We start from the raw sequence: 15,571 nt of genomic DNA on the forward strand, positions 1-15,571 counted from the left end.
GAATTCTATTGGCAAACTATAGACACCGCTCTCGTGTCCTCTTTATGGAAAAAAAAAATTTATGTACAGTTCATGGGTATCATTCAGAAACATGTAACTCTACTCCATAAGTCTTCCGTATCCAAAACAGGATTTCTTTGGGGTGTGTGGCTATGGGTGGACGGAAGAATAAAGACCGGGCATACGGAGTACATTCGCACCGTGTAGTTATGCCGAACCCCATTTTCCCAGTCTTCCACAAGGCCATCCTTTATAATCGAGGTTTCTTTCTTTCTTTCTTTCTTCTTCTTCTCCCTCACGGCAACCATTCATGACGAATGCCAGCTTGGAAGGCTGTGTGCCCGGCTGGTTCTTGGTGATGGTAGCACCCCAGAAACAATATCTACCGGCATAGTAGCATTCTCTGGCATGGCAGAATTCCTTGGAAAGAGTGTGTTCCACGCACTCGAGTGCGTGGACGGCGTCGCCTTCGAAGCATTATACTGAGAACCACACTGCTCATTCATCGCCATGTCTGGGTCCCCATGCAGCGCCCATGGTGGTTTTAGAGGATCGCTCCTTGAGGCTGGGGCGTGGGTCACGTCGCTTGTTAAACGGCTGGCGTCGACGAAATCGGGAAGTCCATTCGGCCCACGGTTAAACCCCGGGTTCCACGAGTGAGGATTGACAAGACGAACGAGCTTCCCCAGGACTGCAAATTCAAGTTTCAGCTTGATACTGTAGATTGTCGCTTTGAGGGTTGTTTCTATTGCGTAGAGACTGGCGTAGGCGGCGCCCAAGAGGCCCATATCCATTACGATAAACATTAAGTTGATACTCAGCAACTGGTACATGATCCGTCGGTTTCCATTTTCCGATGATAGCCGTAATATTTTGATCGCCTCGATAATGTAAAGAGTCGAAAGGAGTAATTCCTGAAGGCAGAAACCGGTCATCTGTATCTTTTCCATTATCGCGTACGCCCTGACGAATCTTTCACCAGCGCCCGAATTTGACCCAAACGTTAAGATCGTCGTTGGGACATGGAGGACCAAAACATTGGCGAGGATGACAGCTAGCACACGCCGAAGCAGTTTTTGGTCACGTTGAACCAAATGCAGTCTCGAATAAAGTACAAATGATTGACCTGTAACCATGAACCACCAACCAATTGAAATGAAAACGATCGAGAGCCAGACAGAGTCCATCAAGTGGAAGAATTTGATCAAGTAGCCAACAGAGTACGGCACCACACCGGCAACACCGGCGACGAGCAGACTCCAGAAGTAAAGCCCTTCAAATCGTGTGAAGGTGACGAAGACGAGGACACAGAGTTCAACTGCATTATACCATGCAATCCCGATAAACGTCGCAATCGCGACTTTGACGGTAAAACTTCTCTCTTGATACTCTCCGGTTAGGCCGTCGAACCGCATCTCGAACACGGGCGCCAGGGCCCCTTCCAGCGCCTGAAAAGGACGGTTTCCAATTCCCGCAATGAATTCAGCGAAAGATGATCGTATTTGCGCTCGCCACTCCCCTGGGCGAGGCCATGGTGCAAAGATTGTGACTTTCTCGGCAAGTTGGGCCCTTCATCAGGGCCGTGCAAAAAGTGGCGGGGACGGGGGGTTAAATGAAGGAGCCTGACAGAAGCAAAACATGTGGCACGTCCCACCCGACATCATTTGTGTGTGTTGCAAGCGGCCCGTATACGGTCGCGTCTTTTGTTTAAAAAGTCCCAGATTCTGGGCAACCAGTGCGACCAGCCCACATGGCGGAAATACCGAAGTGGACCGATTTACCCACTGTCGTCACTCCTCGCTCCCCAATCAGGCTGGTTGCTCGGCCGTAAGCTTACTATCCCGCCCACGTCCCTTTGGGCCGGGAGAGTACGGGAGCTGATTGCCACTGATGCAGACACAGAAACTGGAATTGGCCATTTATTCGTCGGCGGGATTGTCAGCCTCGGAACGTTATTCCATTTGTATCCAGCCCAGGCCCCACGGGCGAAGTTGATGTCAGTGGTAACTCCAATCCTGACTCTCGGGAATAAACCCGTTTCAGGGCGGAATCTTGTTTTGAAAGCCATTTGCAACTCCTTTGTTTCTGCGTCGCGGCTTTTCCTGGGCGGGGAGGTGGTTGGATTCAGTGTGTATAGTCTGCCTTAGGCGCACAGAGGTCCCTGGCGAATGCGCTGCACGCCCTGAATCTGGAATTGCCTATTTCGCAACCTTCTGAGCATAAATTCCGCAATAGTTGATGTGATCGGCAGCGATTCTCCAGAATCACAAACCATGTTGAAGTCACCAGAGAAGGTATCTTCAGAACACATTTGAAAGAGAGAAGTGGGCACTGTGAATGATTCTCAGATGACCAACTAACATCCTGGCCAGAAATAGCACACAAGTATCCAGCAAAACTCGACGTGGTGCACACTTACGGTTAGTTAACAGAAGCGTAGAAAGTCTCACTAGATATCTCTCAAGGCAATGCTACAGGATGGCATCGATTTGGCACCCTAAGGTTTTAGTATCCTCAAGAGCTAGATTAGATTCATTCTGGTCTTCCGCTGATCATTTTGAAACTCATCCTGAAAAGGGTGATTTACTTTGCTTCCCGCACCTGGAACACCCTAATATCGTCTGTTCTCATCCAGCCGCTGTCTACTGCATTCTTCCCCTGTTACTTTTCGTTACCTCCTCGTTGGCCGGAGCTCCAGGATCTTATCAACAGGTGACAAATTGAGCCCCAACTTTGGACTCGATGCCGAGAATAGTGGCAATATCGATCCTTCGAGTGAAGCTTTGGTGTCCTTGTCAAGCTGCTCCGGGTCAGCTTACGGGCTTGCTAAAACCGGCCTTGAAATTTTTCCGGTGCAAGCAACAGAATCATGTAAAGGATGGCGACAAGGTGCAAGACATGGCTACATTCCCATGGACATTAGACGGGCGGCAGCCAGAAGTAGACCTCAATTTGGCTGACGACGCCTTGATATTCGGCGAACAAAAGTGCTGCCCATTGTCATCTTCTCACAGACTTGTAGAGAAAAGTAAAACACTGGCAGCTGTGTAGCAAAATGATATCACAGTGATGATGTGTTGCCTGAAATTCACTGGCCTCTGCAAAAACTGGCTCAGGCTAAACATGTCTAGCAGTTAGTGTATGATGTGCAGGATGGGATGTACGCAAAAACAGTGGATGCTGACTATTAATCACATCAATCAACTAGAAGTAATGTCCAGAGAAGGTCGTTTGGGAATAGACTAGAGCTCAAAGTAATTAGCCTTTCAAAAGGCCGCTTGATACTTGACGCTTCACAAAGCATCTGTACCAAAGAGGTGATCAGTTACTAGGGGCAAAATGGTGCACAGAATGCTAGCTATGCTGCTCACATATGTAGATATGAGCCCTCATGTAAGCAAATCTCTCAGCTAACGTCCTAGTATATCGCATTCGCCATAAAGGGACCATCGCTTTCCATCCCACATGACTCCATCGAGTAGCCGGGTCGCAATGGTAGAATTCTCCCCAGCCCCAGTGCCCTGCATGGGCAGCGAGATCCGTCGTACTAGGGACGTAGATCAACGCACGGAGCCGTCATCTCCTGGTTCTTGTCCAAACTCAACCCAGCCCTCATTAGCTGTAATATTGGGGTGGGGAGGTGGAAGAACATCCAATCCTGTCTTGCCTGAAAACAATCATATTTCAACCGCACCCTCCCGCATCCACACTCCCACCGGTTGCTTTCACCACCCTCTCAACCTCCTTCTTACACTCCGGCATCGCACTCGCCATTTCCTTGGCTAAGACATCCCTAAAACTAGCAAACGCCTCCATCTTCCCCTTCAACTCCTGATTCGACTTCTGTACCAACTCCACAAACTCTCTCGTGTATATGTCCGGATTGCGCGCCGCGTCGACATAGTCTATGATCTCGGGTGGAAGTTGGATGCTTTGGACAGGAGGATCGGCGGGGGAGAGGCCCGTTCGAGATGGTGGGGATTGGACGTAGGAAGGGTCAGGTGCTGCGTGAGCAGAGAGGGTTTGAAGGGAGACTGTAAGGGATTTTCTGGGGCCCGAGAAGGTTAGTTTGGGATGCTTGCGTCGGATGAAAAGGGGCTAGAGGGGGAGGGGAAAAAAGGTCGACAAACAGCTTCTTGACTAATTCTTGTTGGGTCTCCGGCCCCAGGTATCCATGAACGGCCGACTGGATCTCGAAGAAGTTCTGGATCACGTCCTTGAGATCCTCTGTGTGGAGCAAAGAGCCTGTTAATATCCTCCTCAAGGAAATAGTGGGTGGTCGTGGCTTACCATCAATCTGACTCAGGGTAATCGGCGCCATAGCTGCAAGACAGACTTCTCAACAGCCGATTGCTGACTGCACGCCTGAGAGCGTGGATTCGTCCTGCTTAGTCGTCATCGGTGAAGACTAAGGAATTAGTTACATAATCCGGACGGTTAGTGACCCATCTCAACGCAAATCGGGGCCTCATCGCATCAAAGACTCACTCCAGCTTCAGGTTCGGCTTAGTCGGAAAAAAAAGGAAAGAAACTATAATTATCCTGTATTCTCATCAACGCTATTAAAGTGGACTTTAATGCTTCAAAAAGGAATAAGATCTCCGCTCAGAATGCATGATCGCAAAACGTAGCAATGCCTCAAGCCCTGGACATACGCTCGGCAAGTATCCCAACGTGTCCAGGAGCACCATGTCAAGTGCAGGACGATATTCACAGAGCTAAAACGATATATTCCTCGTCTATAAAAAGGTCGAGGGGTTCGCAAGATGATTATATGCAGTAGAAATTTATACATCCAAAGCTTCAAACAAGCCCTCACATAATGCACAACAGATATAAATATGTATGTATGTATATCACAGGATCATCACCTATACTTCCTTCGTGCGTACCAGCGGTACCTTGGTGGCAGTCGGGGGTAAATCTATTTCCGTTTCAACCAATTCAAGTCCAGATAGACTCGGATAGCGTCGACTGAAACTGATTTCCCAGTCTTCTTTTGTGGTGGAGGGTTTGTGGTCCATAGATAAATGTCCTTCCATGTCTGGGTCAATGGATGTGTCAGCATGGCTGCGGAGATTCTTTGGCTTTGGAGGCGCGACTGGGCGCGGTCCGGAGCGCGCTAGGAAGGGTGATTGTGGTGACTGCGGCTGATCGCACTGTGGCGTAAAACCGCCAGCTGTACTCGTGTCTTTGGATGTCGGTCTTGAGCTAAGCTCCTTATTTGGAGAATGCACAGGCTTTCGCGTAGAAACAGGCGCTGGCCTTTCAGGGAGTGACCTTTCAAACTGCTTTGCCTGCAAAGCAGATTCGGCATCAGTATAACGACCATAGCCCGAGGCAGTTCTAATCGAGGGTTTCGTATTTTCTCGGAGGAGGGACTGGACCTTGTTCTGTATGGTTGATGATCTACCTCCTTCCGCTGATCCACCCAGACCTCCTTTCTCCGCCACTCTCTGACGATATTCGGCCGCGGCATGCGCAACTCGTTTTTCCTCTTGAGATAACCGACGGCGTTCGAGCTCTCGGCGTGTCTCAGGAGACAAGTCTTCCTCATTGAATCCTCGGCCGTCATCGCTCATATCAGCAACTTCTGACCCCGTGATAGGGCTCAGATCAGCGTTCCTCTCTTCCGACGACAGGCCCATGATCTCCTGGGGCGCATTATTCTCGAATCGACGGAAGGCATCGCCAAACCGACCAGCGAATAGCGTCTTCGTTCCAGATAAGGATAATGACGATAAACTTGATCGTTTGATATGCTTAGACCCCGTGCTTGAGCGCTTCTCTTGCTTGCGACTTTGTTCTTCTTCTTCCTTGGCTCGTAGATAATCAACATCAGATGATATATTGCGATCGGCCCCGGATCGTACCGGACGCAATAGCTCTGCACCATCATCCGGCTCTCGCGGAGAGCCGGGATCGTAGGAAGAAGCCGAGCTATCTCGATCCCGGAGATATTCAACTCTGGGTCCAACGTACGCACTCGACGGCCGGGATTTTGCGTTCGCGGACTTAGAACGAGTGGTCAAAGAATCATTGACGTCCAACACATGCGGACGGGATCCTTCCAAGGATGGTCGGGAAGATACGGGTGATTTGGGCAACTCCTCGGAGGACAAATTCCTTGACGATCGCCTTCCTAAAATATCCCGCGATTTGCTCAGTATGTTAAGGCCATGTTCCCATGATTGTCGTTTAGACTGCGACGCTTCGGAGAGTCTATGTCCAGGTCGGGAAGGTATCGATGAACTCTCTCCGGGTCGCGGCGGGGGAGATGGAGAAGTCATAGTGCCGGTGGACACCATAAGTGGCCTTTGGGGTGCAGGCTGGTATATTGGGACTTGTTGAGAAGAGCGTTCGGGGAGAATATTTGTCTGAGTGGTCTTCGCTTCCAAAAGTGGGCGAGAGGTTTTAGTAGGTTGTATACCCAAGGCAGGGCTTCTGTGGGGAGGAGGAGCAGTGGCCGGTTTGACAAATGCGTCGTCTGCAAGGGCATTTGTAATTCTTTTAGAAAGATCATCTGTCGGTATATTTGTATCGGCAGACACAGTGGGTTCAAATTCGAACTTCCCACTCTTTTCGTGTATGAGAGTAAACTGGTCCAGCGTCGGAAACCGCGAGGCCAATTCGTCAGGGTGTGTCCGTTTCGCCCCTCCATCGAGCGCCGCAAATGGATCGTGAGATGCAGCTCGAAGAGGTGAAGGGCTGGGCTTAGCGGAGTGCTGAGCCGAAGTAGGTTTCGACGGCCTTCCTCTCCTCATTGGAGCGATGTCTGGTATTATTTGAGTTTCTTGCATAGGCGGAGAGAATACAGCACCGATTTTTGGTGTCTCGGCAGGCGTTGGGAGCTTGTGATGCTGACGAGCCTCGGATTGTGAACGGCCGGAATAAATCTAGAGTGCATGAGTGTCTGTTCCCAGCAAATACACAGCGATATCCTTACATCACGAATGGGCACGTCCTTTCCTCGCATGTGACACGCCTCTCGCAAAACCTGGTAGATGTTTGGACGATTCTGCGGGTGCTCCTTCAACATCGACGCTATACACAAAACGATCAGTCTTTGCTGTAAACACACTGGAGAACAGCATCCTACCTATTAAGAGTTTTAACCGATCGGAGAAGTGCGGGTATGCTGGAAATTTAAAACTTGCGTTGAGAATTGCCATCTGGCCGACCTCTTCGAAAGGTGTTGTGTAGTAGCAGAGCTTGTACAACAATACTCCCAGCGCCCATATATCGCTCTTCTCATCTATCGGCTGTTTCCGGTATACATCGATCATCTCAGGGCTACGATACTGCAGGGTCGTGTGCCGTTGAACGTCGTCCTCGATCAAGCGCCCCTCTGCCGCTGATGATGCAGGCGGCCGCGGAGACGCTGAAGATCCAAAATCGCAGAGTTTGTAGCAGTACGACGAGCCATTAAGTGAAATAAGCACATTCTCCACCTTCAAATCCCTGTGCAATAAAGGGGGTTTTAGATAGTGCATGCAGGCAACGCCCTCCGCCACATCCGTGAATATCTTCAAGACCTCTGGCTCGGTCAAACGATTCTGAAGTCTCGTGTTCATAAAATCAATCAATCCACCACCGGCGCAGAACTCCATGAGTAAGAACACTTCAAAGCCGCCTCCCTTCAGCTGCGATGCATGTGAATCGATGTATGTGACGATATGCCGATGACCTTTCAATCTCTTCATCGTCTCGACCTCTGTGCGCATATTGGCCAGGGCTGCTTTATCGGGGACGGCGACCCGTTTTAGTACGGCGGTTTCAGAGCCATCGACGGGCTGTGGAAGCCGAACGACATAGACGTGCGCAAATCCTCCCTCGGAGAGGTATTTCTCTATGACGACCCGGTGGTTTCCAACCTGCACCTTCGTTCCCGGCATGAAGGTGCCTGCGGGAGCTGCAGCGGCGGCGGCCATCTGTGGTAGAGATCGATCCAGCCAGTTGGTTATTTTAACGACGGAGGGAGTTCGTGAGGAAAGGGAGTGGAAATGTGCGCTGTAGATGAACGGAGGGCTGCTGGTGAATGGGAGACCCGATACATACAGGGATGTACTTGGCAAGGAGGGATCAAAGGATACGGAGGACAACGAAAGGGAGGCCGAAAAGTTAGGAACAACACTGCATTGGGAATAACCGTGTAGAACGCAGGGTATAAAAGACAGGGCAGTAAGGCAATTGTCTCCCAGAAGGAGAGTGGCTTGCCTGTGAATCGAGCTGTGCAGCCGTTTTGTCGAAGTGACTGCGGCGGTGATGATGATGGCAGGGGAGCTGCTCAGCAGGTACGGCGTAATACCACGCCAAGTGACCAACACCGGGCCTTGACCAATCAGAGCGCGGGGAGAATGCGGGTGATCGTGGCACCGGTATTGTATTACGGCTGGTTTGCTGGGGTAACTTTGGTAACTTTCTGTTATGACAGATCAGGTGCCGGCTGTTATGTATGTACCGTCACGCACCGTCAAGCGGGCTACACGGACAGAATGACATCGCGGTCACTTCGCTGCTATATATGGGCTCATCGCTGTCCACAACGAGAGCGTTGCTTGGCCGTGAATCCGGTGCGTTTGCGCCTACAGTTTCTTCGGAGCATTCATCTCTGTTGCCTGGCCCAATCATCAGGCATGAATATTTCATCCTACTCATTTATCTGTTGCCTAGGTTCGCCCGCCTGCGCACCGCGACCAACACGTAGCGACAGCCACGTGTGGACACATTTCGACCGTTCTTCTGCCCCAAAGCTGGTCCATCCCAGGACCTAAAACCTGAAACGACACCTGGTCGCTGGTCCCTGCGTTGCCTTTTACGGTATATGCCCCCTTCCGATGAAAAGCGGGTCTTTGATTAGAAACCTCCTGCCGACTCTCACGAATTCCAGATGATATAGCCCATTAATACCCATATTCAAATGTCATCTTCTCATCTCCACGCCTCACGGCCGCTGAGCTGACGCCCATGCCAAGGAGCTTCACGCCAACCATGTCTCTGACGTACTTATCCCAACGGCGGCCCCCGACAATCACCAGGGAAGGCACGTTCTCGCCCCAACCGTCCCTCTTACCCAAGCCCGAAACGTGTTCATCCACCAAATCTGCTTCAGACCAGCGAAGCAAGTATTTCTTCCGCGCATTATTAATCATTCCAAGCACAACTCTCAATCCAGCAAACCCAATGAAACTCAAAAATATGATCCCGAAGGTAATCAGAAAAGATGCGCGAAAGCCGTCCTGCTGGTACTTCGGTGCAAATATCTGAGCTGCAAAGATGCCAGCCAGGTTCCCGTAGCCGTTGATACCAAGCACAATAGCACGCTTGCCCGGATCGGGGATGTTTCCCGCGTACCAAGCAACGGTGAGCGGGCTCGGGATAAAGCAGCCACTCAATAGCAAACACATGCAGAAATAAAGCACCGCAGTCCCAGCAGAGGTAGAAGGCGGGGAGAATAGAAGAGTTAGAACAAGCCCGGTCAGAATGACTGCAAGACTCGCGAGTATAGGAAGAAAACGCCTGCGTGACTTATCGCTCCAGTGCATAAAAATGTAAAGTGTTATAGAAGCTAAGAGGAACGGAGGCACGGTAAGAATATTGGCGTATAACGGAGACGCCATCTTCAGCGAAGATAGAACGATCGGGAGGAAAATAGAAAATCCTGTGCTAGGAATTGCCGAAGCAATATTGAGGATCAGGATCGGAAAAATGAAAGGTAGAAACAAGACAGTCGAAAGAATCTCCGGCTTCGATAGCCCAGCATCGGCAGTAAAGTTATCACGATCATTTCCAGCCTGGGCCTCAGGAGTGACTCCTTCATCTTCTAGCAATCTGCGACATTGCTCCCCATGGCTTGAAAACCCATCAATTGCCCCAGTGGCTGCATCAGGGGTGAGCAACGATTCACGAGAAGAGGACATTTCACGATCAGTAACCACCCGTTTTTCGGCACATAGCCTCTCCAGAGGATTTAGAAACCAAGCAGTACCTGCACTCTTCGGCAGCCAGAAGAAGCCAATCAAGGCGATTGCAATCGTCAAGAGTCCTTCAGCCATAAACAACACCTGCCATGGTTTCCAGGAATCATCATTTTCGAATTTCCTTGTCGATGGCTCTCCATCCTTTGGAAACCTGGAGAAGACGATAAACGCAAGAAGCCCACCGAGAGCGCCAGCCACGCCGTACGAGCCGTAGAATAGCGCCAGACGTCGCCCAAATTCATAGCGGGTATAGAACAGCGAGAGATATGACACAGTTGTGGGATAAAAGCCCGCTGGAAGTGCCCCGTTGCATTATTAGTATGAACGTCTAACGAGCGAGCTTATATCCCCTCATCTCGATACATAAAACAAGCAGCAATGCTGTCTCAGCAAAGGAGGGTCTCTAGACCTGAAAACCACGCTGGGAAATTTTTATAAAATGTCAGAGGATCTCTTACCTTCTAGAGACCCTAAAATAATACGGATCAATATCAACTGCCACCTCTTCCTAACCCAGACATGCAGCAGCGTACAGATACCCCACAACGTCATCACACTCGGCACCCAGACGCTCATGCCAAACTTCCTCCCCGCCGCGGCACCCACAGGCTGCAGCGCCACAAAGAACACAAAAAACCATGCCACCGCATCGTTTAGATCACCCTTTTGCAGCCCAGCATCCCTGGTGAAGTTGGCAGTTTCGGCGTTGCCGATGTTTGACCTATCGAGAGTGTTTACGAGGAAGAGGAGTGATAAGAAGGGGAGGAGAATGAGGTCCAACTTGCGGACAGTACGGCTGGTAAGCTCATCGTGCCCTTTACCTGTCATAGTGCCCTTCCAACATACGCACACACACTCACACCACGGAGAGGCCCCTTGTTTATTCCAGCGAACGCCTCCGGAATCCATGTTGATGCTTTCAGTTTAGCGCAATCGTGATCCAGCCTAACCCTGTTTGTGCTAGTAAGTTATTACTCAGCTGCACCATAATTTAGTTAGACTTAAAGATTGACCAATCATTTGGCAGTTGGGAGCCTCTAGTCTAAAAAAGGAAAGAGCAAAACAAACAACCCCAACATTCATTCAACCTCATCTGAAAGCCTGCATCCAGACCAGAATAAGAAGCAAACGTATTGCAACTATTTGAGACCGGAAGAGAAATGATTGTTATGATGATAAATTATAGACAGATAACTACAATGAACAGCTAGGTTGCTCAAACGAACGGAGCAGTGTTTGTCCCTTCCCTTGCTCAGTCGGATCTCCACACCTTGTCGCGATGAAGCGGTGAGACTTGTTGAAATCCGTGGCAGCTCAGTGTCGCGAACAGGGAAAGGAAACTTTCCATTCTTCTAAACTCTGTATTTGCAACCCTATTCCTGTCAACCTGCGGAACTCAACAAACTCCTTTGCCCTCCGTAAATGCACCCTCGGGACAACACTCTCATTCCTGAGATCACAATCTCGGAATGTTGGACAAACGATGGTGAAGATCTGGCTTTGAATTAAACTTACTGGGTCACGGCAACGGCCCGACAACAGCACAGGAGACTCTCCGGTCTATTGGAAAAGTGGGCGGAATTTTCCTCGCATCCGATTGGAGGTAGGCAACCGTTAGCTTTTTCTCCCAGGCTAACAGGCAACGATCCCGTCCAGCCGCCCACGCATGTCGAAATTTTGTCACGTTTCTTGCATTGTTTGTGTACTCCGGACGCTGCGTCCTGATCCCTGACCCGTTTCTCTGCCTTCATTGATCCAGTGTGGACTCGAGATCACATCCATCTTTCCTCGATTTGGCATAATTCCTGTGCCACCGTCCCCAAGCACACTTTCAGGTCCACGGACAATCAACTCCCATTCGCCACTCACCACCACATTGACATTGGACACTTGTTGTCGTTTGTTATTATCATTTCTCTCCACGTACTCCGTCCTCCGTATTTTTATTCTCATTTCTTATCTTGCAACGCGGAGCGCCGCTTAGAGCGCTTCTAAGTGTAACGTTTCGAGCCAACGCTGAGGGGTTGGGAAACCATACTTTGGCCCTTCACTCTAGATTATCCCTTGTCGGAACCACATTCGCACTGACCGTCCATTTTCCATTTATCGCCCATCGCAGTCACATACTTCTGTTCTCCTGTACGCAGCGCCACACGGATCGCAAATCGGTTTTGTGGCTATATGTTCGCACAATCATGAAGAAGCGCTCCCCAAGTCAAACAAATAGCACGGTACAATCTCTCTCATCTTAACACCGCGTAGCGCGACGGAAGAACAGCTGTTCCCCCAAGGATTTGTGGTTGTGACTTCGACACCTCGCACAATATGGACGGTCCGCCTCCCCCTCCACCCCCTCACGGGGCAAACCCGAGAACCACCGCAGAAGGTGGTGCCGATGACGGACAATATCGAAAAGCATCAGACCTGCCAGAGGGTCCGTACGATATTTTTATAATCCCCCCACACTCTTCTGGCTCGGGGTTTCTTTATCTCCCATCGTTGCAATGCCACAGGAATAGCTTTCTGGCCGGTGTTGCTTCCGCGCTACTAGGAGTGGTATTATATATAAATGTTTTGCCGCTCTTGAAGAATTGGTTCGCGACGGTCGTGCAGAGCGGAGGCATGGGTGTTTTCATGCTCGTTATCGGGGTGGGAGTTATTTGCTGGACCGTGGGTAGAACGCAGATTGAAGGAAGCAGCTCTTCCAGGCCACGAAACCGGAACAGGCCTGGCTCGCCAAATGGAGGTCGAGGTCCGCAAGGTCCTCCTCCTGGGCCGCCACCAGGGGCCGGGCCACGACCAACCGGCGGCCCCAATCCGTCCCCAGGAGGCCATCAATATCAGAATTTTGGAGGGCAGTATCCCGGCGCGGGTTTTGGTGGGCCTCCTCCAAATTCTGGTCCCCAATTTCCTGGCGGACAATATCCGGGTGGTCAATTCCCAGGCGGCCATCAATATTACCCTGGTGCTCAGTATCCTGGAGGACATACACCACCACCACCACCACCACGATCCCATCCCTCGCCTCCTCCTCCTCCTCCGCCGCCTCCTCCACCACAGCCAGAGCCACCAAGAGAACCCCCTAAACCCCAGCGACCACCTTCCCCACAACCGCCTCCGAAGCCTACCCCTAAGCCTGCTCCTGAACCTCAGCAAGAGCGCAAACCTGAGCCGAAGCCTGAGCCGAAGCCTGAGCCTGAGGTGGAAGCTACACCAACGCCAGAACCAAAGCCCGTGCCAAAGCCTGAGCCCCGGGTTGAAACAAAACCTGAGCCAAAGCCCCAACCACCGCCAGAACCGAAACAAGAGCTCAAGCCAGAACCTAAGCAGGAAGCTCCACCATCGCCTCCACCATCAAATACTGGGGCGAAACCCGCGCAAGACAAGCAAAAGAGCGATTGGGAAAGAGCAAGAGAAGAAATGAGGCGCAAGGAAGAGATTCGCAGGAAAATGGAAGAGTTTCGAAGAAAACGGGCAGAAGATGAGAAAAGAAAGCAAGAGGAAGAAGAAAGAATTGCGCGGGAGGAGCAAGAAAAACGAGAAAAAGAGACCCGCGAGAGAGAATATCGTGAATGGAAGGAGAAGAGAGCCAGAGAGCGAGCCGAAAAGGAGGCGGCTGAGAAAGAAGCGGCAGAGAAAGCTGCAAAGGAGAAAGCCCGAGAAGAAGCTGCAGCTAGATTTGCTGCAGCGAGAGAGGCGGCAGCCGCAAGGCGAGCTGCTGAGAAGGCTGCGGCCGAGAAAGCTGCTGCTGAGAAAGAAGCCGCTGAGCAAGCGGCAAAGGCTGCCGCAGAGAAGGAGGCGGCCGAGAAGGAAGCTGCACGAAAAGCTGCTGCAGAAAAAGCTGCTGCGGAGAGGGCCGCAAGGGTTGCAAAAGCTGCGGAGGCTGCAAGGGCCGCAAGGGCCGCAAAGGTTGCGCAATCTGCGGCGCCTCCACCGTCAGTACAGTCCTCAAAGGCCGAACAGCAGCCGGCTTCATCTCCAAAGCCTCCATTCCCTAGTACTAAAACTAATACGGACGATGATGCGTATTCCTTTCGCCCTTACGACCGCCCTAGACCCGGTATGCACAAGCAGCAATCTTCAGCGTCCTCTGTATTTTCAGAATCGACCTATGCATCACAGACGACTGCACGAACAACGCCACCACCATCCCGACGAGGACCATATAGCACGAAAAATCCTGATAAGGTTGTTATCCACGGTGTGTACTCATTCAACAACACTTTTATGAGAACCCCAATCGCGCAGTTGGTATCAGGACGAGGTGTAGTGACGGATGGGCTGATACTGCGCATCACAACCGAGGGGATGTTTGTCGACGACGATGTGAGAGGTGTGGCCCAGCGAGAATGGGACATCAAAGCATGGACGATGAAACTGGTAGAGGTATGGTGCCCCCTGCTTGGTGCAAATTCATCAACCACCACTCGTCCGACTGTGCCCAAGCTCAGTCCTTTCCGCTTCAGCACTTCGCACGCGTCCAAGATCCCCAGCAGCGGGGATTCAGACGCGTTTCTTGCATCTTTGCTCAAGACCTGCAAGAACCAGTGCCGATTGGAAACCAGTGATAAAGGTGGTAGTCGCGCTAATGGGCTAAATATTGACGGTATGAATGTCAATGAACAGACTGCTGCGGCCCCGCGAGGCCTTCATATCGTCCGGGCCAGTCTCCGGGACCAAGAAGGCAAGAAATATATCTTCGTTTTGCCGGAGACTGAGGCTTGGAAAGTCGCCGTTGGACTTCAGCGATTGCGCAAGGGAAGCCAGGTTCGCGCATTGGGAGTGTGTGGCTTACCTTTGAATGAAACACACTCCATCCTCTCCAACTTAGGATACTGAACATAGTTCTGAGAAGGAGTTTTTGGAAAGGAAAGATGATAAACCAAGATTCTTGTTTATTATAATAACAAGGTTTGATGAAAGAATATAGTTGTCGCCCCCAGCGATACAGGAACATTCCTGATGCAGACAGCAAACACTCGGCGGCCTGGTGAAAGGCTGCACAAAACATGGCATCCCGCGATCACAGTCACTCTATGCTCCCTCTTGTGCATCTTCCCAAGCTTGTCCTTTCGAGCGAGTTCTATGGGTTGATTTTAAGGGTGCTTTGGTTGTGACTACTATTTCAGTTTGCATTTGTCTTGAATCATTAGCGATGGAGTTTCATGCATTTCTCTCTGGCTTTGGAACAAGTATCCCCTCTTGTTGACAGTTGAAAATTCTCTGTGACAGGATCATGTTGTCCAAGCTACTTTATTGCCCAGAAATTCTGTTTTGTCTATTTTGTTATTCCCATGCGTGTTTGGAGATTTTGCGGGAAGCTTTGCCATGGCCACTGCAGCCAACCTTAATATACAATACAGGGCTCAGTGCCACAGTAGGTTAACTAAACTTAGAGGAAAGAATATTAACTCATTTTCAATTAATTTACTGTTAACAGAATCTAACAACATCGATATTCATGAATTGGAATGATTCTGGTGCATGTTTCTTTTGCTAGAGTACATTTCCAATTGCGAAATGAGAAAGGTATTTCCAATTTCACTCCAGAATAACTCCGCATGATTGAACTCCACCAAGTCCCAGCTCTG

General features: G+C 50.6%; 5 protein-coding genes across 5 annotated transcripts; 1 reads left to right on the forward strand and 4 right to left on the reverse strand.

Moving 5' to 3' along the window:
* Nucleotides 1-308: 308 nt before the first annotated feature.
* Nucleotides 309-1,671, reverse strand: D8B26_003330 (uncharacterized protein; the record flags this gene model as incomplete). Its single annotated transcript, XM_003068408.2, has 1 exon — nt 309-1,671. Exon 1 carries the CDS (start codon nt 1,413-1,415, stop codon nt 309-311), a length of 1,107 nt encoding a protein of 368 aa, XP_003068454.2. The 5' UTR covers nt 1,416-1,671.
* A 1,704-nt stretch (nt 1,672-3,375) lies between these two features.
* NUT2 (RNA polymerase II mediator complex subunit) lies at nt 3,376-4,341 on the reverse strand. The gene is made up of 3 exons (XM_003068407.2): nt 4,291-4,341; nt 4,131-4,227; nt 3,376-4,048 (listed from the first exon to the last, which is right to left on the reverse strand). The coding sequence occupies exons 1-3, from the start codon at nt 4,319-4,321 to the stop codon at nt 3,685-3,687; spliced, it is 492 nt and encodes a 163-aa protein (XP_003068453.2). The 5' UTR covers nt 4,322-4,341; the 3' UTR covers nt 3,376-3,684.
* Nucleotides 4,342-4,749: 408 nt separating this feature from the next.
* Nucleotides 4,750-7,931, reverse strand: D8B26_003332 (uncharacterized protein; the record flags this gene model as incomplete). Its single annotated transcript, XM_066124112.1, has 4 exons — nt 4,750-5,297; nt 5,388-6,896; nt 6,947-7,044; nt 7,100-7,931. The coding sequence occupies 4 exons, from the start codon at nt 7,929-7,931 to the stop codon at nt 4,872-4,874; spliced, it is 2,865 nt and encodes a 954-aa protein (XP_065980189.1). The 3' UTR covers nt 4,750-4,871.
* Nucleotides 7,932-8,619: 688 nt separating this feature from the next.
* Nucleotides 8,620-10,927, reverse strand: D8B26_003333 (uncharacterized protein). Its single transcript, XM_003068405.2, has 2 exons — nt 10,439-10,927; nt 8,620-10,273 (listed from the first exon to the last, which is right to left on the reverse strand). Exons 1-2 carry the CDS (start codon nt 10,887-10,889, stop codon nt 8,904-8,906), a joined length of 1,821 nt encoding a protein of 606 aa, XP_003068451.2. The 5' UTR covers nt 10,890-10,927; the 3' UTR covers nt 8,620-8,903.
* Nucleotides 10,928-11,146: 219 nt separating this feature from the next.
* D8B26_003334 (uncharacterized protein) lies at nt 11,147-15,356 on the forward strand. The gene has a single exon (XM_003068404.2). It carries the CDS (start codon nt 12,306-12,308, stop codon nt 14,817-14,819), a length of 2,514 nt encoding a protein of 837 aa, XP_003068450.2. The 5' UTR covers nt 11,147-12,305; the 3' UTR covers nt 14,820-15,356.
* The last annotated feature ends 215 nt before the right edge of the window (nt 15,357-15,571 follow it).

The sequence above is a fragment of the Coccidioides posadasii genome, chromosome 2 (genome assembly GCF_018416015.2).
Source record: "Coccidioides posadasii str. Silveira chromosome 2, complete sequence".
In the NCBI taxonomy this organism is placed as follows: Eukaryota; Fungi; Ascomycota; class Eurotiomycetes; order Onygenales; family Onygenaceae; genus Coccidioides; species Coccidioides posadasii.